Source organism: Protopterus annectens, chromosome 6.part0, assembly GCF_019279795.1.
Source record: "Protopterus annectens isolate FY-2018-M chromosome 6.part0, PAN1.0, whole genome shotgun sequence".
Lineage (NCBI taxonomy): Eukaryota > Metazoa > Chordata > Ceratodontiformes > Protopteridae > Protopterus > Protopterus annectens.
In genome coordinates this window covers 1,829,736,164-1,829,759,944 of record NC_056737.1, presented here as the reverse complement: position 1 = coordinate 1,829,759,944, position 23,781 = coordinate 1,829,736,164, and the positions used below count along the sequence as shown (strand labels likewise).

The following is a 23,781-nucleotide window of genomic DNA, read 5'->3' as shown; positions in this document are numbered from 1 at the left end:
CTCTACTCAGGGTGTCTTCAGACCTTCCTCTTCTTTTTCCATCAAGGCTTTCACTAAGTCTAAAGCAGCCATGTATTCTAAGAGACAAGCTACACAGGGCCCATCTCCAGGCCCCATGCCTAAAAAACAGATGCTTAAAATGGCTGAGGATTTAATTGCTCTTATCAGGGGTTCTCAACCCCCACCGGACAAAAGGCCCAGAGTGGAGGAAGAATCCCCCTCCTCTGATCAGGGCTCCATTATTTCAGAGCACTCTGATGATCAGGAACATTCTTACTCCCCTTTTGAAGACTCTGATGCAGAGGAGTCCATTCCTTCTGTATCCCCCCCAGAGGATTACTCATTTGGGGAAACTTTACATACCTTAAGGGAGCACTTCCACTGGGAAGGCCAAGATTATTCAGATTCCAAGAAAAGCCACAGTTTGGAAACAATAATACCACTAATTCCATGTCTGCAAAAGGAATTTCTGTGGTGGGCTCAAGCATGCCAAACAAACACAGGTCTTCCATTCAGCAAGCCTCAAGCAAATCAAGTCATCACAACAGACGCCTCGGACTACGCCTGGGGGGCGCACATGACAGATCGGTGCATTGAGGGCAAATGGTCCCAAAAAGAAAAGCACCTTCACATCAATCAAAAGGAAATGCTAGCAGTAATAAATGCTATTATAGCTTTCAAAGACCTCTTGCAACCAGGTCAACTATTGATAAGAACGGACAACACCACAGTTATGTGGTACATAAACAAACAGGGAGGAACACATTCATACCCCCTATGCAGACTGGCCATGTCACTTTGGAACATGGCCATGGACTTACAAATCGAACTACAAGCACAGTACTTGCCAGGCAAGGAAAACACGCTGGCAGACAACCTAAGCAGAAATATGACAGATCCACACGAGTGGAAGTTGCATCCAAAAGTTTTTACAGAAATAATCCAAGCATGGGGAAGGCCAGACATAGATCTCTTTGCCTCCCACAAAAATCACCAATTGACAGAATTCTGCTCAAGGATTTTCCATCCAAAGGCCTGGAGAGTGGTCGCTCTCTCTTTCAGTTGGACATCAATGACAGTTTATGCCTTCCCACCTCTTCCTCTGCTGCCCAAAGTTCTATTGAAAACCAGAGCAGACAGACCAAAGATGATTCTCATTGCTCCAGACTGGCCAAGACAACACTGGTACCCACTCCTGAGGAGCCTGACGCATTCTCCACCATGGACCCTGCCTCTAATGCCTCTTCTCCTGACTCAGCACAGCTTCAAAACTCTTCACAGCCAGCTAAAAACACTCAATCTAGCCACATGGATGATTCCTTAGCATCACAACAGACCCTACTCTCCAAGGAGGTGCAGGATGTCATTTTGGAGGCCAGGAGGCCGTCAACTAGAAAAGCTTACTCCGCAAAATGGAAACGGTTTTGTGTCTGGAATGAGAAAAAGGGCCAGGATCCTGGAAAACTGAATTTACCTCAAATACTACAGTATCTAGCTGAGCTGCTAAGCAGTGGACTTTCATTCTCCTCCATCAAAATCCATGCCTCAGCCATTTCTGCAGAATACAACACTGATCCACCCTTATTCTCTCACTCTCTCTTAAGACAGTTCCTCAGAGGGGCTAAGAATCTAAGACCCCCAAGGAAACAACCAATACCTGCTTGGGATCTCAATTTCATTCTGGAAAAACTGACCTTGCCTCCCTTTGAGCCAGCTGCCTCATCAGATTTGCAATATTTGTCCTGGAAAACAGCTTTCCTTCTGGCTATTACCTCAGCTCGTAGAGTTTCAGAACTACAAGCTCTCATGACTGTGCAGCCTTTTATCATCTTCCATCAGGACAGAGTTTCCTTACGAACCAACCCGTCCTTTATGCTTAAAGTGGTATCCAGGGTAGCTTTGAATCAGGCCATGCATTTACCTACCTTTTATCCTAATCCTCAAAACAAAGGGGAGAGATTACTATATTCCTTGGACATCCACAGACAACTGCGTTATTATTTGGACAGAACAAAGCCTTTCAGAAAATCAGAACAGCTCTTTGTGTCCTATGCTGTAGGAGCTCAAGGAAAGCCAATTTCCAAACGGACAATCTCAAAATGGATAGCCCACTGCATACGCATTTGCTATTCTTTTCATGGCAAAACTGTACCTACAGGCATCAGATCTCACTCCACCAGGGCCACAGCTACCTCTGCAGCTTTCCTCAGAGGAGTTCCTACCAAAGATATTTTGGAAGCAGCCACTTGGAGTTCTGTGCATACCTTCTCCAAGCACTACAACCTACCATTATACGCCAAAACTAGAGCAGGCTTTGCCACTGCAGTCTTGCAGGGCATCCTGGCTCCTCCTAGTTCCACTTAGTGCCTACCACCCCTTTATTAGCTTTGGGATTCTACCCATCTGTTATGACTGCAGCTGTATGCACGATGAACATAGTACAGTTTTGTACCTACCATAAATGTAGATGTTCGAGTGCTAATACAGCTGCAGTCCAGGTTTCCCTCCCTCCTTCCCCTCTTGGGACAGGCCTTATGGCTAACACCTCCTCATACAACCTCATTGGGGTATTCTTTTATGGTGTATTTGCTTGCAACTACTGTTTTTGATTATATTGCATTTGCTTTACTACATAAATTTATGTTTTGCCTTCCTTCTGGGGGCACCTGACATCTGGGGCAAGAAAAACTGAAGAAAATGGCGTTGGCTGGTTCTTTTATACCCCTGTCGCACTGACGTCAGGGAAGAAGCGACGACAACCGACGCCGGACCTAGACTTTGGAATTCGGCCGACCGAGGACCCGCCTGACGGCAGGAGAACCCATCTGTTATGACTGCAGCTGTATTAACACTCGAACATCTACATTTATGGTAGGTACAAAACTGTACTTTATTTTAACATGTCATTTAATAAACTAATTAGAATATTCACCAAAGAGTTAACTACTAGTCAAAAAAGACATTTTTTTTCAGGCTATGTTTGGTGCCAAAAAAGTTCAGCACCTCAAGATGGGTTTTAGACTGATCAGATCTGAAAAAGTTTGCAAATGCAAAGACGTTTAGGATAGTGAGTTTTAAGAATGTTCTCACTTTCATACTTGATGATTCTTTTATTTATTTACATTTGTTGACCGGGAAAATCCGACTGGACACAGGTCCTTTTTCAGCAGAGGACAGGGGAGCAAAGCTCCATAATAAAAACAACAATTAAAAACAATTAATTACAAGTTACAAGAAGTATAGGTAGGTTTTGTTTAACAATAGTAGTAAACAGTTATAGTTCAAAATGAAATTAAGTATTTAGTTAAATGGTTTAAAAAAAAAAAGTTAAATGGTACAACACTTGTATCATTGGTGCCATAAAGACTAGCAAGTATTTTAATAGCTGAGCTAGCAGCTATTACCCTTATAGAACAGTGGCTAAGATTACAGCTGAGATATAGGTTTACAAGCAGTATATTTGGCTGCAATCCAAGGTAGTTAGAGGGGTGGAAGAAAGGGATTAGAGAGGTTGGGGTAGAGATGTTAGAGAGGTTTGTTACAGGGGCATGCACAGTGCTCTTTTAGATGAGATTTTAGAGCAGCTTTGAAGTTAGTGCGTGATGACACAGAAGTTATAGTGTGAGGAAGGGTGTTCCATAATTTTGCTATGGAGTAGGAGAAGAGAGCTTCTCCAGCAGAGTTCCTGGTTCTAGTTACCTGTAATTGATTTTTGTTGTTTTATGACTATACTAAACTTGGAAAATGTTTACTCTAATGTTCCAGGGGGTGACATCTCAGGAAAAAAAATATATTCCAGATATCTTCATCTGTTTTATTTCAGATGACTGCAGCCACAAGATATTTACCCAATGCTTAACTCCATTTCAGCTCCATTCTTTGCCTACCTCACAAAGCAAAACATAAGTAATACCTTTCCCCACTGACGTGTGTAGGTGTGTGTGTGTGTGTGTGTGTGTGTGTGTGTGTGTGTGTGTGTGTGTGTGTGTGTGTGTGTGTGTGTGTGTGTGTGTGTGTGTGTGTGTGTGTGTGTGTGTGTGTGTGTGTGTGTGTGTGTGAATGCGTGTGTGTGTGTGTGTATATATATATATATATATATATATATATATATATATATATATATATATATATATAAAGGAAATGCTAACACAGCAACTTTTTATTTTCAGTCATTATGTAGTAAACCATATCTAAAATATATATATATATATATATATACACACACACACACACACATATATAAAGGAAATGCTAACACAGCACTCAAGTCAGTTAAGTTTTTTTAGCCTTTGTGAATGACAGTAAATACAAAATTATTCTCTCACTTCCTGAACATTAGTAAATTTCATAGGTACTTTTATAGAGTAAGTGTTAAATGAAAGATTTTTTTCAGTACAAGAGCAGACGTGCATGCAGACCTGATAACATTTTTAACAAGCCATCAGAATAAGACTGCTTCTAAGAAAGCTACCTACTTCAACAGTCAGTCTGAAACTTTCTGTTCCATAATCTAAAAGTTGATAGAAAATAGTTGCCAAATTTCAGTTCAATTGGAATGTATGCTTTTCTCTTTTTCTGTTGCTCTAAAGAGAATTTACAGATTAAGTTAGAGCAAAGCCAACATGATTTTGATAGCTACGTTTTGGCCCATACTACAGTAGTTTTCTCTGCTAGCATACCTTTTCTGTCTGTCACCGTGGCAAGCATATCTGTACAAATCATTGGTGAGCCAATAAGAAAATAATGCTGCATCTGCTAGCCTCAAAGCACTATGCCAGGCAACATGCAGGCTATAATTTTAAATCCTGACCGCTGTTCTTTTTCGTTACAAATTGTAAATATTTTAGAAGACTTAATACATAATGCTTGCATACAGGCTTTGAAGTTGTTTAGTTTAGGGGCTAAAACAGAAGGTTTAGATCCTGTTTAGGGTTGCTTTAACAGTATTTGTAGACTATACTGCTTATTCAATTCACATTTGACTTTTGTCAATTAAAGGATCATACGTCTTCAGTCTTTGCCCCTATACTAGTCATCCCAAAGATAGAACATTTCTCATGTGGTCCTTCGCTTTAAATTTCTAAGCAGATTTATCTCTTTTGCCTGAGATTTGAATGAACTTAATGCTGGAAAAAGGGAATTGTCAAAATGATACACTGCCTCCATCAGTTGGATGTTTATATGCACCTGAGATGCTATACAATGATTATTTTAGAAAAACTGATGATTTTTTTTAGGGGCAGGGTCTTTTAGAAGGGGAAAGGCCAACAAGTCATTAACACAATTCTTTCTAAATGGTTCGCACACACTGTTGCATTTTACTATGGCATATGCAATAAATCTGTTCAAGGCACAGGAACAGCTAATTTTGCTAGGGTAGCAGACACAGTAGTATATTTCAGAACTTTGTTTACACAAGATAAGAAACCGCAGCAGCAAGGGTCTTTTGTCTTCTGCATTACTGAACACAATAAGGTGGATGAGCAGTCATTATTCCCATTTGGGTGGTTGAGATGAAATTACTCATTTTTTGTATTACTAGGCATGTTAGCTTGAGGTTGCATTTGCACAGTTAGTTTTTGCTCGGTGCATATTGTAGAGGAATGTGTGGGCTTGAAGTGTATAGTTTTGGTGATTGTCGGAGACTGCTACATCCTGGAAAAATGTGTTATTTATTTATTTGAATGGGTGAGTGCTCTTTCTCAGAGGCAGTGCCGGCTCCAGGTGACTTTCCCAATAAGGGCACAGTAGCTAGCTAGTGGAGCATGAAGGATATGGGAAAAAAAACAACACAAAACAAACATACCAATAAATTCCAGAGTATGTGATACATTGTAGCAACTCACCCTTAATCCACTGTTAAAAACTAAAGACCATTTCCCTGTGAAAAACAGTGAATGCCGTAATCTTTCAAGTCCAGGTAATGTTCGTAAAACAGAAAAACTACTAATTTGTCATGTTCAAGTATTATGATTCTTGTGAAGTGTTAGTACGCTGAAGTATAGCAGGCTGAGGATGTGGCTACCAGTATAAAAGAGGTGGGAAAATGTAATGCACAAAGACGTTGGTGTATCAGTAGAAAGAGAGAAAAAAATCATCCATCCATCCATACCCACTTTTCCCCATGTTTACACACTGGGTAGGGGTGTCACATCAACATTGACATCGCCAAATGGCACATCATTAATCCAAATTCAAGAACAGAAAGTCAGAGTTGTTTTGTGCTGTACTGCATTGTAAGGAAAATGTTTAAATAAATACAGCCCAGTTTGCCAACATTCAGTATAAAGCACATATCTTCGCACTGATACTGGTGAATAGAAAAATAGATACTAGAAGTTCTTTGAAGTAGAAGCCAGAGTGGTCAGTTAGTTCCTGGATTACAATCATAATTTTGACACCTTATGAAGAATGTGGAAGAGGGTCTGTCAGCACTTGGTCTAAAATTCATAAGCCTTAAAGCATGCATTTCAGCTAGTTTATTTTGTTGAACATTTAAAGTACTATTAAAGAGGTAAGACCTGCTCTGAGAACCTAAATCAGAGTAATTTATGCAAAAAAGTGAAAATAAAAATATGTTCCAGAAGCTGTATAAGATGACTGAGACACACACTACTGCCATTCTATTTATACGGGAGTTAAAAAATGATTTACTTATGTCTAACATGTCTCGTATAAAGAATCTTGAAGTGGATTCTGAGAAAAAGACCTTCAAGATCACTGTACAGTGGCAGGGCCATTGTGGTACAATAACCATAATCACATAATGATTCTGATGTATTGAAATAGTCAAGAGGATAAATATGTGAAATAACTAATATGTACTGTCAGCCATAATTTATTTATGTATGTTTTTTGTTGACCAGGTTAGTCCCACTAGGCCAGTTGCCTCAGTTTCAGGGGAGACCCAAGATGGTGGTCATACTGACAAGGGGAAATTTGGACAGGATAATGAGGAAGTTCCCCTGTGCTTTCTGATAAGTGCCATGGATTTTTTTACATCCACCTGAGCTACCACCAACTCAGGCAGATGGAGCCTCAGTTTAACGTTTCATCTGAAGGACAACATACCCAGGAGTGCAGCACCCCCCTTATGCTGCATTGCTTTGTTAATATTGGAAAATCAGCCCAAGTACCTAATATGGGAATAGAACTGAGACTGTAAATAAATGCATTAGTTTTCCAGCTTCATCCAATGAAAACAGCACTGATAGACAAAAACTGTACCAAGCAAATGCAGCAACATAAACAGTCTAGTAGTCTATTTCAGTTTGCTGAAGTAACACCAACAGAAATAATTTAGACCCGAATGTTTTGGGATCGTATCATACCTCTCAACTTATTTGGTCAAGATTTTCAAACAAAGCCATAAATAATAAGGGTAAAAAATCAGGAACATGTTTTAAATATTACTATAATTAACTTAAAAAGTTAATAGAACAGGTTTTGCCTCAGTATGAATTTTCTGAACAATCAGAATTGTAAAATAGTAATGACTGGCATTGACTGACTGACTGTAATCATGAAACTTTTACTAGAAAATCAAAAGGTAAACATTTGAAGAAAAATCGGGGACATTCTGCAAAAAAGGGTTAGTTGAGAAGTATGGGTAGCACACAAAAGGGAATGTCTGGTAACAGTAACTCATTCATTGATTTTTTTTGGATGTGTGGGATTTTAACTGATGCTATGATTGTCTGAATGTTATTATAACTGTTTATTAACAAGTCTCAGCCAGATACTTCAAGAATTTGTAGTTTTAATGACTGAGATCAGTAAAACTACATATCCTTAAATACTTTCAGACAGTTTGGCATGATTTGACATTTCCATTACATCCATAGCACCATCAAGCAAAAGAGTTAAAAAAATAAATAAATAAATAAATAAATTAAAAAAACTACAACCGCAGCCCACCTCCCACCTTCAAAATGTGAAATACTACCTGGATAATGAGGCTTAGAAAGGATGTAGGTACACAAAGATGTATTGAGAAGAGTAAGTAATGTGGGAAGAAATAGCCAGGGAATTGTTATGGCTAGGCTTATATAGGCCCTAGGGCCGATGGCCTAGTACCAACCTATGAGAGTAATTCTATAGGATCATAGTCAAAAGTTTTAATAAAAGTATCATAGAGCCTAACATATTTCCTGGTATAATGTACAGTGTTGGGTATATGACCATGTTTTAAATACATGATGGGCTTCAGGTCACAGAACCTACACATATTTCAGATGTTCCAGGTGCTGACTACCTGACATAAAGAGGAAATGTTCTTTAGTAATACGTGGAAGTTATTTTTGACTTAGTAGAGATAGGTATGTACAAGTTTCCTTGGAAGAGTAATAGAGTCTGAAACAGACTAGCCCTCTGTCATATGCAAAAGACTTAATAACACTAACTAATATACAAAGGGGGCATAAGGTTACTGGTTTAGCAAGAGTAATTGTTGGATTGTCTTTTGTCAGTAGTTTGTACAGTTTTGTATAGCCTAAAAATAAATCAGTCTATTTTGTATTTCAGATGTTTGCTTGTACTTCCCGTGGTTTGTACCTGACAGAGTTACCCTGTACTTGGTCAAGTGCAAAGTCAACAGGCTTTTAACTCATTATTTTCTTTGATTTTGAACCCCCCAATCACTTTTTCTCTTTGAAATTAATGTTTTATTTTTGTTTTGTTTTTTTTTTTTGCACACCATCAGTGATTTGGTGTGTATGTAGGCTTTTCTCCATAGCTGTGCAACCAAAATGTTGTTATATGTAAGCAAGGGTGTGTAGGAGGTACGGCAGCATTTGCCCACGCAAAAAAAAATGTAAGTTTTGTTAAGTAGAAGTTTCAAGGACCTTAAACTTGGAGAAATGTAGATGCACCTGACACTGGTAGAACAAGAGGCTGAAGAGCGTTTAGTCAGTGAGTGTGGATTATTGAAATTCCTGTTATTTGCTTCAGAAGAAAAATTCTGTTTCCCAGAGCTGAAGGCTACTTAATGCAGGATGTGGTGATCCTGAAGGTAGTACACTTAGATTTTCTGCAAAGCATCACAGCCAGCAATTTGTCACTCTGTGCATCCTCTTATAAAGGGTATTACGATCAACATCTGATGTAGCCTGTGTTGAAAGACCCATAGAGAGCTCATGCCTGATTTCCGTTCAGTGATTTTGTGCTGCAGTGAAGCGTGGACCTGTGACAAATTTTGAGATGTCTTGCAGTGCAGAATGCTTCTCTTGCATGTTTAGCCAAACCATTGAGTCAGGCAAACCTAGGCAACTGTATAATTGTATCTTTTTGCAGGTTGTGCTCACTCATTTGATGGGGTCAGAGTGAGTGCAACAGAGGCTGAATGGTTCCAGCTCTTTGCATGCCACTGTGGCGTCCACTGGCAAGGAGACACAAACATTCTCTGGCAAAGAAATGAAAGAAATATTTTGCTAAGCCAGGGACTGCAATAAAAGAAGTCCATATATCCAGTGAAAAGGCTTCCTCAGAGATCAACTTACATGGTTTGTACGTATCTGTTACTTTCAGTCAATGCTTCCTTAATAAACTTTGAATGGGTGCTTTATGAGGGAGGGGGAGTTTCTAGGGACTTTACTTCCCACCAGTAACCTTTGTTTTCTTCAAAGTCAAGGTTTTGAAACTAATTTGTGAATCTCCGTTTCAGCAGTTATAAACTGTTCAGTATTTTTGTTTGTTGTATAACTGTGCATTGCAGTAGGCTGTAGCTTGAACAGTATTTTACCTAGACTGTCTAGATTTTCTATAAAAGTGTTGAGTCTTACCCTGGTATTCCATGCTTAGCAGGAAGGATTCATTGAATTGTGGTTTGGAAGCTTCCACATTCTAGAAAGTTAACATAAGTGAGGTAGTATTAGAAGCCCATCTCATTCGCTCACTCAACTGAGTACAGTGAGGTCATATTTTGATTTTGGATACTCTTACCAGTCCCATCTCCTGTGCAGTGTACAGAGAGAGCACTTGGGAAGGGCATTCCCCTATAGTATCTTAATCTGCTCTGTTTCCTCCATCTCAAAAAAAAAAAAAATTTTTTGCACTTTAACTGCCTTACTGTATTTGTGTTTCTTCCTACTTTATTACCTTATTTTGCTTTTGCCTCTTTTAAAAGTACTCAATTAAATTTATTCTGCTGCATTTATTACTGCTTGTTAGTAGCCTCATTAAATTGTAACTGTTATTCTAAGGCCCTTGGTTTAAGCACTTGGGCTTCAAACCAGTTGTTTTACATTAGGAAGGTTTGTGGTCTGCACTGTTGTGGCAGGACAGGTAGCGTACATCCTTGTAAGTTGGGAACTGCTGATTGAAGGCTCAGTGTCTGCTGTTCTAAAAGTGTATTAGTTCTAGGTTATGGACTTGGGCTGCAGGCCAGTTATTTTACATTATGAAGGTTTGTGGTCTGCACTCTTGTGGGAGGAGAGGCTAGATTCTGCCCTTCTGAGCTGGGAATTTCTGGTTAAAGGCTTATTGCGCATGCTTACTTGAACTGTTTCTTTCTGAAATTGGTACGCCTTGTTTGCTGTAGCATAGACTAGATTCAGGCCATCTGGATCTAGCTTTGTTTGTATGAATTGTGCACTGACCCAGGCCGTCTTTTTTGGAGAAGGTTTCTTTGTACCCTAGTGGCAGGACTGTGCAGTTAGAACTTGTCTGATTGAAGACTGCTGGAACAGAGCTCAGTTTTAAGCTTTTTAACTGGTCAATTGGGTAAAGTGTTGTTTTGATTGTATCTGCTCTTTTTTCTGGAAAAAAAAATATATATATATGAATATATATATATATATATATATATATATATATATATATATATATATATAGTTCTTTCTCACCTTTCTGAACTAGTATAGTCCAGTTTTCATGTTATTGCTGAATCCAGGGTTGTGTTGCAAGTTTCTGTGTTGCCATACCTTACTTGGATAGAAGGAAGTTTCTCTGTTCACCTGTGAGTGAGGGGAGCTTTGAGCAGGCTATCTGTCCCTGGAGGAGTGGTTTCAGCCCAGACGTTGGTAGTTTATTGGCCTTTTTGGGCTAATTTTGATTGTATCTGCTCTATTTTCTGAAAAAAATGATATACTTGTTTCCCACCTTTCTGAACTAGTATAGTCCAGTTTTCAGGTTATTGCTGAATCCAGGGCTGTGTTACAAGTTTCTGTGTTGCCATTACCTTACTTGGATAGAAGGAAGTTTCTCTGTTCACCTGAGAGAGGGGAGCTTTGTGCAGCCTATCTGTCCCTGGAGGAGTGGTTTCAGCCCAGAAGTTAGTAGTTTATTGGCCATTTTGGGATAATTTCTATCTCTTTCACTTCCCTGCTATAAAAACCTCATTTGCACAGTTTTTACGCTTGTATTCCGCTCAGCAAGTGCCTTCCATGTGTTCTGCAGAGTCTACAGCAGCAGAGAGACAAAAGAGTGACTTTGGAGTGATTAAGTATCAGTTTTCTGCTTTTCTTGCTGTCTTAACTAATTCTGCCTAAAACGCCAGTTTTTTTTTCTTAGCGAATCTGTGATTTAAAAAGTTTGTTATTGTATACAACTCCGCACAGATCCTCGTGGTGTCCTGCAGAGTGATACAGGCAACTGGTAGGCTACACACTCAAGTGTGCTAGCCGAATTAAAGCATTTACTGTGTTTCTGTACCTAATTTCTGCTACTTAAAAAAAAAAAAAAAAAAAAAAATCCTTGTTTCCCGCCTTTACTGAACTAGAATAGCCCAGTCTTCAGGTATTGCTTATTTCTGGGCTGTGTCCTAGTTCCTGTGTTGCCCATATTTTTATTTGGATAGGAGGAAGCTTCTTTGTTCACCAGTGAGAGTGGGGAGCTCTGAGCAGCCTATCTGTCTCTTGAGGAGTGGTCCCAGCCCAGTAACTTGTAGCGTATTGGCCATTTTGGGCCATTTCCTATCTCTTTCTAATCCCCTGCTTTAAAGCCAGTTTTAGCGTGCTTTTGCGCTTGTAATTTAAAGTTTGTCCGGTTTGTTGCATTTACCTGTTGAGGCTACACACTGAAGTGCGCTAGCCTATGTTAAATATTTATTGCATTTTCCTGCTGTTTGTTGCAAAAAAGAAAAAAAAAATTGTCCTTGTTTCCTGTCTTTCCTGACCTAGAGTAGTCCAAATACAGACTTTGCTGTATTCTGGACTTTTGGAAAGTTCCTGTGTTGCCCATTTCATTTCTTGGATAAAGGGAGGCTTCTTTGTTCACCAGTGGCAGTGGGGAGCTTAGAGCAGCCTATCTATCCCTGGAGGAGTGTTCCCAGCACAATAATCTGGTAGTCTATTGGCCGTTTTGGGCCAATTTCTAGCTCTTTCAAGTCCCCCTGTATAAAACTCGCTTTGGCGTGGTTTTTGTGCTTGTTACTACTCAGCCAAGCTCCTCGTGGTCCTGCAGAGTGGTGCTAGCAGCAGAGAGGCTAAAAGAGCGACTGCTAACCTGATAAAAGTGTTTTTTTTTTTGCTGCTACTACCTGGGCGACTGTCCGATCTAGCTAAACTGCAAGTATTTCTGCTTCTTGAACTGTTTTAAACTGTTTAAAGTTGTTTTTGCACCTGCACTTTTAAAGTTTGCCCCGTTTGTTGCATTTACCTGTTGAGGCTACACACTCAAGTGCACTAGCCTGTGTTACGTATTTATTGCATTTTCCTGCTGTTTGTTGCAAAAAAGAAAAAAAAAATTATCCTTGTTTCCCGTCTTTCCTGACCTAGAGTAGTCCAAATACAGGCTTTGCTGTATTCTGGACTTTTGGAAAGTTCCTGTGTTGCCCATTTCCTTTCCTGGATAAAGGGAGGCTTCTTTGTTCACCAGTGGCAGTGGGGAGCTTAGAGCAGCCTATCTCTCCCAGGAGGAGTATTCCCAGCACAAGAATCTGGTAGTCTATTGGCCGTTTTGGGCCAATTTCTAGCTCTTTCAAGTCCCCCCTGTATAAAACCTGCTTTAGCGCGGCTTTACACGATTTTGCGCATAGCGTAGCATCGGGCAACGCCGCTTAATTGGGTTTAAACCATTCTCGGCTCTACAAAGTCTGCTCTTCACTTTTTCCCTTAGAACTGATCTAGTTCTCATAATAAACACCCTATTCCTACTCTAAAGCCTGGCACTTGCTCACTAAAGCAATTATATAAGTCAGCACTAAAATATTAAAAGCACTACACCCTCACAAACTCCCCTTGAGTACCTTGTTCCCCATTGGCCCTTTTTTCAATTATAAAGGAATTCCCAATACTATTCTAGCATGTCCAAAGGTCAGTTGTCAGTCTCCTCTCCGGTCCAGCTGATGAATCTGGGAATCTTGAGGCAATGTTACAACTGACTCATGTACACAGACAACCCTCTCCTCCTCCTTCTCTTTATTCAGCCTGGTGAGCGGGACGTTAGTGTGTCTGACAATAGAGTCACCTATTGCAAGAGTATCAGGTGTGTTATTCAGCCTTAAGGGCTGTGACTGCTTGGCACACTGACTTTGTGTGCTATGTGTTGTACGTGTTTTGTTCTGGGGTAGCGTTTGCTTGGATGTCTGCTTTGGAGGTCTCTGTTGCTTAGGTAGATTTTTATTTAGAGCCTCCGAGTATGTTTTTGTGTTTTTATGTGTTTGGTTCGCTGTTGTGGTGGGACTATGTGATACTGGAATTGTGTTGTGTGAGGTTACCTTCTCCTTCTGACTGATTACACCAGTTTTGAGATGAGAGAGCTCAGCCTCCAGTTTGGCTATATGGTTGCATCACTCACATATATTTGAACCTGTTTGGAGGAGGAGAGGGTTGTCCGTGTACATGAGACAGTTGTAACATTGCCTCAAAATTCCCAGATTCACCAGCTGGACTGATGGGAAACCATTGACTGATCTTTGGACATGCTAGAGTAATATAGGGAACTAAATTAAAATGGACCAATAGGGGACAAGGTAATCTTTGAGAGTATAAGAGTAAGTAGTGCTTATGGTTTATTAGTGCTAACTTGTAAGATTACTTATTTGGACCAGTGAGGGGCCTTAGAATGAGAATATGGTGTTTAATTTGAGAGATAGAGCAGTTCTAAGGGAAAAAGTGAAGAGCAGACTTTGTGGAGCCAGGAATAGTTTAAACCCAATTAGGCGGCGCTGCCCGATGTTGCGCTATGCGCAAAAGAGGGTTTTAAGAGAGGGAGATCAAGGAATTTACCCAAAATGGCCAATAAAGCTACAGTTTCAAGGCAGTAACCACTCCCACAGGGGCAGGCAGGCTGCTCAATGTTTATCACTGCCACTGATGAACACAGAGACTTCCCTTTAGCCCAAGCAAACAATGGCCTCCAAGAAACTTACATACAGTTCAGAACAGCAAATCTGTAACTGAACTTTTTTAAATCTCAGAAAAGTGGGAAAAAAGCAAGATTTTTTGTTTTTTTTTGTTTTTTTTTAAGGAAAGCAGAGGTTCACAAGTATCAACAAGTTAGAACAGTGCAGTAAATGACCCCACACTTGAGTGCTAGGCCAGAGACAGATAAAATGCAAGTTTTAAGAAAAAAACGATTTTAAAAATAAGTGCACGCAGGAAATTCAGTAATCAGCTCTAGGTTGTGTTCTAAATACAGTTACCAACACAGAAAAGTTTAACAAGCCAGAAAATGCTCAAAAGTAGGCGGCAATGCAGAAAAACTTAACAAATAATCTGAAGCAAAATACTTAAAATCTCAAAAGTGGCTCCTTTCTTCTCTCAGCGTTTTCTCCTCTTGGTGAGTGCTTCACCAACAGCCAACAAGTCCGAAAAGACGCCAAAACCACGAGGCAATCGCGTTTTAAGAGAGGGAGATCAAGGAGTTTGGAATTGACCCAAAATGGCCAATAAAACTACAGTTTCAAGGCAGTAACCACTCCCACAGGGGCAGGCAGGCTGCTCAATGTTTATCACTGCCACTGATGAACACAGAGACTTCCCTTTAGCTCAAGCAAACAATGGCCTCCAAGAAACTTACAAACAGTTCAGAACAGCAAATCTGTAACTGAACTTTTTTAAATCTCAGAAAAGTGGGAAAAAAGCAAGATTTTTTTGTTTTTTTGTTTTTTTTAAGGAAAGCAGAGGTTCACAAGTATCCCTCATCAGGCCCATAATTGAGTACAATGCCCCTTTTGGGATGTACCTTACCAGACACCTGCAGCAACTGGAAAGACCCCAAAAGTACCTCACCAAGAGGATCAAAGGGCTCAAACAGATGCCATATGCTGCCCGGTTAAAGAAACTCCAGCTCTACTCAGTGGCATACCGCCTGCTCAGAGGCGATCTGTGCCTGACGTATAAAGCCATGTCTAACCTGGAATTAATGGACATGCTGCACCTCAGAAAATCCAAATCCCATCGAGCTACGCGCTCGAGAGACGTGAACCTCAGCACTGAAATAAATAGGACATGCTGGAGGGACAGATTCATAACCCAGAGGCTCCCTTCACTCTGGAATAAAATCTCAGTCCAGGTTAGGCAGAGTCCCTCATTGACTCTCTTCAAGAGGAATCTTGATGAGTGGATGGGAGATCGTAGATTTACTCCGGGTATCACTTCTGTGTCACTGTTAGACATATGCACAGTATACTAACCTCGAAAAAGGGCATAGCAAAATTCATTTTAAAATGGGTGGCGAAAGCCAAACACACTCTGGCTAGGCTTGTAAATGCCCTAGGGCAGATAGCCTAGTAAGAACCTATGAACCTAAGTAATTTATGTTAAAATGTGTGTGTTGTTGCTCTCACTTGTGTGTTTTAGGTGATTAGTAGAGTGAAATATATAGTTTCAGTGCTGTAGACAGGAGGCATAACTGAACTATTTTTGGAGTAAATATAATATTTGTTAAAGTTATCGTATCACTTTTTCTTCTGTATTTTATTTTATTATTAGTGTGCAGCGTGTATTAGTTTCTTCCATTATGTAATAAAGGAATGACTGAAAGGAGGTCCTAGTGGCCCAGTCTGTGTAGCTGCAAAACAAATAAAAATAAACAATTAGAGGTTTGGAAGGACAGTATTTGAAGGTAGTTTTCGGCAAGTTCGTCTTAGTCGGCTGAAACACAAGTAGTTGAATACATAACTTGGTAAAGTCCTGTTTATTGTGTTTTAATTCAGGGGGTTGAAAATGTATATACTCAGCACCAGCCTCTGCTGCAGGAGATTTTGGATCAGCTAATCAAAGGGAAACTGAAGGACAGCCAGTACCCTTATCTGGGACCTAGCATTCTACGGGACAGGTGAGTAACATGTTGCATTGTACTCTTCTTCACATGTAATAATATACACGTGTAGGGTAAAGTGCAGGTGGGACTGGGGATATAGACCAATAAAACTGCTGAACTGGATGGCTGACTAACTTGAGGAATGTGTATTTATTTTTGCTGGAAAATATTGCATGCATTATTTATGTGCTTATGGATGTGTGTGTGTGTGTGTGTGTGTGTGTGTGTGTGTAGAGCATATGTATGCATATGCACATACATCAGTATGTCTATATGTTACAACACACACACAAATGCAAACCCTGAAATGTTAATCTCCATACATTTGTGTTTAACAATTATGCATTTCTTACAACTTAATGTATTTATATATTACAATCCTGTTATATATTTGCTACATTTGATCACTCATTTGGAAGTTGACTTGCTTATTTTTTCTGCTTGCATCTTGCTTGTGGACTCTGCACCTATAGTACTTTTTCATGGGAAGCCCAATGCACAAAGCTCCATAAATTTGTAAAGAAAGAAAATTACTGAAAACTGTAATGAGAACATTACATTAGTAATAGCACTGATAAACAATGCAGTAAAATTAAGCCTTCCTGCATTGCAGCATGCTGTTAGAGATAGGTAAAGAAAGAAGAAAGTAAGAAGGGTGGAAAAAAGAAGAAAGTAAGAAGGGTGGAAAAAGATGCAAAAAGACACAAACAATATGCAGATGGAGTAGGGTGATTAGATTTATGTAAGAAACACCTGGAGGATGGAGTAGGGTGATAAATGTATGTAAGAAACACCTGTAGAAGTATTACTGATGCAGAATATTTTTGAAATGCTGACCTGTTAAAGGAACAAATAAAATGTATATGTTCATGTGCTATCAAAGATGTGCTAGAAAAAGAGGACTTGGAAAGATGCAGAGTAGTTCACACAAGTCCAGTCTAAAGGGGGGCATTGAAATAGGCTCATCCGTGAACTTTATAGGTAACAGAAGCCAAAAAGCTGCTTTAGTTTATGCAGGAGTTAAAGGGCAGTGCTGCTTTAGGCACTGAATCACAACTGTAGGAATGGCAGATATTGCAAGCATTGTAGACTGCATCATGAAAAACTTGCACTTTGTTGGTCGATATAAACCTTGTTTCTGTGATATCCTGCTCCAGCCAACATCTATAATCAAACTAAACATACTGTACTTCCATTTAGCAGGAGGTTGACATTTTCAGTTTGCTTAATTGCCCTTTGGGCTCATCACTACACCAAGAGTGTTCACCAGTTGTGTCTAGCCCCAGCTAGTACTGAATGCAGGAAATCCTTATTTTTCTATGCCTGGATGACTGACTGATCTAGGCAAAATTGAGAGAGGAAGTGCTCAAGACTCTCTTCACCAGGGATCTGTTGCACTGCTCTGGGACAACTGTTATCATCCAAAGGTTATCCTCCATGGTGCCATTTCAAAAGTAGTCTTTCTACGAACTCTAACTTGACACCTCGGTCCAGAGGGCATTCCTTCTTCAGAACAAGCTGGATTGCTGTCAGAAATACTTCCTAAACATAGCAACACAGTTGCTGGCCATGGCCAAGACATTTTTCAGGGCTCTGGGCCGTATGACCTGCACCATTCTAATGGTCTACCATGCTAGACTGCTCATGCAGAAAATGCAGGTTGGTGTGTTGCCAACAATTGTACATTCTGGAACAGCAAATTCCCTTTTTTCTTTTTGTAACAAAGGAACTTCAGTGTAGACCCACTAAACTGATTTAATTTAGGAACTTCCCCTTATTCAAGAGACCCCCCCCCACAAGACAAGCAACACAGAGCCGCATCAGACTTTGTCTGTGGCTATAAATTGCCAATCTTATATAACTAAATTCCTTTTGGCTCTTTTGGATCATATACGCCAAAAGATTGATGAGGTCTCAGACACAGAACTTAGGGCTAAACTGCTGGAGCTCATGCACAGTTACCCAAATTCCGTTAAGTGTAAGTATGACTCAGTAGATGCAACATCTAGAGTTACAGCCTCTGGCTGTGTTATAAGAAGTCATACCCACCTAGTTGAAGTTGCAGGGCTTACCAGATGCTGTCAAGGCACAGCTGATTAATACCCCACTTGTCAGGAAACCACCTTCGCCCAGTTACAAAAGGACCTGCCCTTTAAATCGGTACCTTTTTATAGGAGACAGACTAAGGGATAACAACAAAAAGGGGAACAGTTTCATTTCAAAAAGAGATGGCAAGCTAACAGTAAAGGAAAATCTTGGAGGGGGGGGGGGGTCACAAGTGCCCAGCAGTAATAGACAGCAGTCATGACTGTGCAGCGCTGATCCCCCCCCCACCCCTGTCCCACCCCAAGAAATAACAGGCTTTTCTTATACCTTTTCATGTGGGGAAGTATCACACACATTCAAGGTTCTAAGAATAATCAAAGAAGGATACAGGCTGCAGCAGGCCAGCCACTCCCATTTGTCAGGAATTCCGCAGGTTCCTAGAGAACAGGAGGAAGAGATTCCATCTGTCATCTCCGGTCTTCTCTCTCTCTCAGGGGGGGCATAGAGGTGGTAACAGGCCCTGTTCAGGGTAAGGGATTTTACTTCCAACTGTTCCTTGTTCCCAGTAAGAAAGGCACCCAGAGACCCATTTTAGACATATAAAGACTCAACACCTTCCTGCAAGTACCTATATTCAGGATGTTACCCCTGCCATCTCTATTGTCAGTCTTGCACTCACAGGCTCATTTGGTCTTCCTGGATCTGAGACATGCTTATTGATACATCACCATTCACAAAGAGCACAGATGCTTTCTCAGACATTTTGCAGGAGGTTGACATTTTCAGTTTGCTTAATTGCCCTTTGGGCCCATCACTACACCAAGAGTGTTCACCAATTGTTTCTAGCCCCAGCTAGTACTGAATGCAGGAAATCCTTATTTTTCTATGCCTGGATGACTGACTGATCTAGACAAAATTGAGAGAGGAAGTGCTCAAGACACTCTTCTTCACCAGAGATCTGTTGCACTGCTCTGGGACAACTGTTATTTTCCAAAAGTTATCCTCCATGGTGCCATTTCAAAAGTAGTCTTTCTAGGAACTCCAACTTGACACCTCTGTCCAGAGGGCATTCCTTCTTCAGAACAAGCTGGATTGCTATCGGAAATACTTCCTAAACATAGCAACACAGTTGCTGGCCATGGCCAGGACATTTTTCAGGGCTCTGGGCCTTATGACCTGCACCATCCTAATGGTCTACCATGCTAGATTGCTCATACAGAAAATACAGGTTAGTGTGTTGCCAACAATTGTACATTCTGGAACAGCAAATTCCCATTTTTTGTTTTGTAACAAAGGAACTTCAATGTGGGCCCACTAAACTGATTTAATTTAGGAACTGCCCCTTATTCAAGAGACCCCCCCCCACAAGACAAGCAACACAGAGCCGCATCAGACTTTATCTGTAGAGCTTTCTCAGTGGACTTCAAGCTCTAGGAGATCTGGTCACCCCCAAGGAGGAACCAACACAAGCGTCAAGAAGATACTAGCACTACAAACAGCTCTGAACAGGAGGAGTTTTAAATGTAGTGACAGGTAATACCTCTATACTGTGGTACCTCAAAAATCAGGGAGTTACCATACCTTACCAGCTCTGCAGACTAGCTTTAACAGCTTAGAAATTGTCAATACAATACAAAACGTCTTTCAATGAGCTAGCTGTATATCATCTAAGAACTGAATACAGTAGCAGATCAGCTGAGCAAGACAAGGGTAGACCCTCACAAATGGATGTTAAACCTGGAAATCTTCCTGCAAATTTTGCAAAATTGGGTTGAGCACCAGATGGAGTTGTTTGCATTCCCATACAGTAGGCAAATGACTGAATTTTGTTCAAGGAATCTTTGCAAGAAGGCATGGAAAACAGATTTCTTAACCTGGATAGGGTGGTTTGTTTATGCCCCCCCCCCTTCCCCTGATTCTCAGAGTACTCCAGGTGAGAAAGGACAGATTAAAATGCTTTTAATAATTTCACTTTGACCCAAGCAACATTGGTTCTTCCTGGTTAGGGAGATAGCAGGAGGATGATACCTGCTTCTATCCTACAGAACAGAATTCCTGACTCAATGTAAGAGTTTACTCATGCATCCCAATCTCTAGACTTTATAGCTGTTAGTATGGATACAATATCAGAGGCTGGAAGACCTACTACAAGGAGATCTTACATGTCCAAGTGGAAGAGGTTTGGTTTCTCTTCTGAGGATAAGGGCTGGGGCCCATCAGGCATGGGGGTGTCCTGGTCCTGGAATACAACAGTGAGCTTCTGAAGGCAGAACTGATGTACACCTCTATCAAGGCTCATCTGTTTGCCATCTCTGCTTGCCTTTCTCATGATCCACCTGTAGCAGTCCTGCTCCGTTTGAGACAGTTCTCAGGAGGGTGCTTCACATAAGACCACCTAGGAGGAGATTGGGACCTAATTTTATGTACTGGAGATGCTGGCTCAAGCTTCCTTTATGCCAGTAGCTTCATTTCCATTAAAGTGCCCAACCTGAAAGACAGTTTTACTGGTAGTACTTACCTCAGTTAGGAGTGTGTCACAATTCCAGGCCCTTGTGTACTTTGTCCTTCCTAGTCTTCAACAAAGACAGAATGAGCCTTAGGACTAGCCCTTCATTCTTGATAGCATCAGAATTTCCTATCAATAAGATTATTTAACTTCCCACGATTTTTCCTCATGTCCTGACCAGAGGGGAAAGAGTCCTGCTGTCTTTGGATGTGCAGAAGCAACTGGGATTTTTCTTGAACAGGATAAAAGATTTCAAGAAGACTGAACAGTTGTTCATCTCTTTCATTAGATTCAAGTCTACCACATGAACATGGACAAACAGCAGACAAACATAAGGCCCACAGTACCTGGGCTGCTGCCTATAAGCTTCATGCAGGGCATTGACTCCCAAGCTCTCTTGGAAGATGGTCATCTTTCCACACCTTTACTAAGCTTTATAAGTTAGACTCTTAATCTAAGGCCAGGCTGAATTTGCCAGAACTGTCCTGGAAGGTGCTCTCAGCAATGGTCTCACCTCTGTTTCTACCACCTAGTTTGCCTAAGATCAGGAGTAATCCTAGAAGTGAGGAATATTGCAACAGTGATCAAATGAAGAAGACAGTTAATTTGTGAGGTTAACCTACCTTAATAGTAGATCTAAAATAGATCACTTTTATGGGACTACCTTCCACTGTACAGCGGTGCCCTTTATCTTTCTCCCCAACCAGGATGAGACATCCCCCCTATCCACCCTTCACCCTTTATGTACAGATGTACTGCTACTTTCCTTTCCCCATATACTTTCCTTTGTTTAGGACTAAGGGACTGAATTTCAGATTACAGATGAGGAAGGGTTGTTAGTGAACTTGCCTCAGCAGTATGGGTTCTACCTAATTCCCAAGGAGTCTGCCTACTCCTTCAGCATGAAATCTGTTCTGTTTGGTCTGTTCCTTGGAGTGGGAGTGAAATTGGCATCAAGACAGCTTTGAAGATGGTGCACATATGTCCAACTTATACCAGCACTTTGGGAGATGCCCTGTTGTGGGTGTATACCGTACCAGAGGGAAAGAACCTAAGTTGTTAAAGACTAGCCAGACAGAGGGGACATCTAATGGAGAAGTCCTAGTAGTAAGGTATACTAAAACAGCATTTTGTTTGAATATCTGTTATGGTAAGTTACCTGTGCAGTTGTACTATCCCCATCTTACCCACCTAAACACCTTCACATCGAAAGACCAATACAGCTGCAGTAAACTGATTTTGTCTTTTGCTTCCATTCAGTGATTTCCTGTCTACCTAACTAGTAATGCCAAATCCATGGCAAATCTCCTCTCACATATATTTAATATACTCCAAAACTTCCCCTTTCCTATTATTAGATTTCCAAAGTCTTAAACCGCTGATTAGTTGACAAAGGAAATCCCTTACAAAATTCTAAGCATTCCTACCATTTCTACATTTAAAAGAGAGAGAGAGACAGAAATGCCAATGTGGAGTTACCTAGTTTTTTATAAACATTTTAACTGCCCACACTCATTACTTCCCCTGGCTTCCCATGTTTTGCATAATGCTACTTCGTATGGTATCATTTTCTTTCCATGGTTATAGCAGTCCACCTCTTTAAATCCTGTACATGTTTCATTTCTGTAAGGCAAACTTTAGTAAAGAATCCTCACTCTGTGAGATTACTAGTTTACAAACTACACTTGGCATATGTAATGCTATATGTCACTAATATATAATATAAAATAGCATATTTTTCTTTTGTTGCATCATTTATTAAACTGTCTTTCTGTTTAATAGTTGTACAACTCCACAAGTTGTATTATATCTGTTGTATTCCGTAGTTTCCTTTTTGTTTACTGTTGTAACTAATAACTAGGAAATCTTTTTAAAACCACGTTGCACTAATGTCAGTAGAGCTGGTTGTGTTTGTCTAGTTTTAGCATAGTTTAAAATTTTAGTTCATGTGCTGAGTCTCTCTAAGCAGCATACAGCTTGCTGACCTCTACACTATAATTTGTTGCACCATATTTTGCAGTGCTGGCCTCTACACTTCAATTTCTTGCACCATGTTTTACAATGCACTGCTTTCCGTGATGATTATTATTGCAACTATGCCATGGCTTAAAATGGATCCCCATGGCCCTCCTGTACAGTTGCTTGCTACAAATAAATAAATTTGCAGTGTCCAATAATTCCAGTCCCTCCCCCAATCTGCACCGCTAATACTGGTTTAAATATCTTCATGCTGTTAACTGTACTGCAGACCCTCAGAACTGTAATGCCAAACCTACTAACCAGTTTTGAATGTCTTATTATGTATTTGTGTTCCCTGTCATGCCTCTTCCAGTTGGCCTTAAGTCCATTTGTTCCCCAGTGGTGTGAGGCCAACAGAACAGGCCATCATCTAGGGAGATATAAAGAGAGTTCATTCACTTTTCAACCACCACTCATTAAAGGGGAGGGAGTTTCTAGTTTTGTCCCTAACCCATGCCCTTATTGATATGGCGTGTGCATCACTGGCAGCTTACAGTACTGGCCTGATGACAGTTCCACACTTCTCTATATGTGCTGTACCTGAATGTAATATCATGCTCTGCTTGGCATGCTCATTTATATGTTGTAACCCATACTGCTGTTTTACTTGGCCTTTGCCACAGCTAGACACAAGTACAGCAGTGGGCTCAGTCCACATCTGTCTTCTCCAGATGGATAAGCTGAAAATGGCTACTTTTTTAGTCTTCCCTCATAGGCTGTTTCATTGGTATTCAGTCTATGGTCTTCTAGCTTGTAATTAGGACATTATCTCTGTGTGCAGTGGAGTTGATAATAGCCGGTTGTATATTTTATATAGAAATGCACTGCTATGAAACAATAGAGTGTCTAGCTGTCCTGGTCAGAAATATCACCAAAATGTATTTAGTTATTTGTTTACTTGTAGTTAACATATTAATTGCTGGATTTTGACTTTATGTGCAATTTATATGCTCTGACCACAATTTAGTTCCCCTCACACCTCTCAACTACCTAGAGCAAGAAATCTG

General features: G+C 40.4%; 1 protein-coding gene across 1 annotated transcript in view; it reads left to right on the top strand.

The window, feature by feature from the left end:
* VPS45 (vacuolar protein sorting 45 homolog) overlaps window positions 1–23,781 on the top strand; it is a 1,242,679-nt gene that overhangs the window by 791,003 nt on the left and 427,895 nt on the right. The window contains exon 15 of the mRNA XM_044075179.1: window positions 16,097–16,218. Coding sequence (XP_043931114.1) covers window positions 16,097–16,218 — 122 coding nt within the window. The remainder of the gene's footprint in view (window positions 1–16,096; window positions 16,219–23,781) is intronic.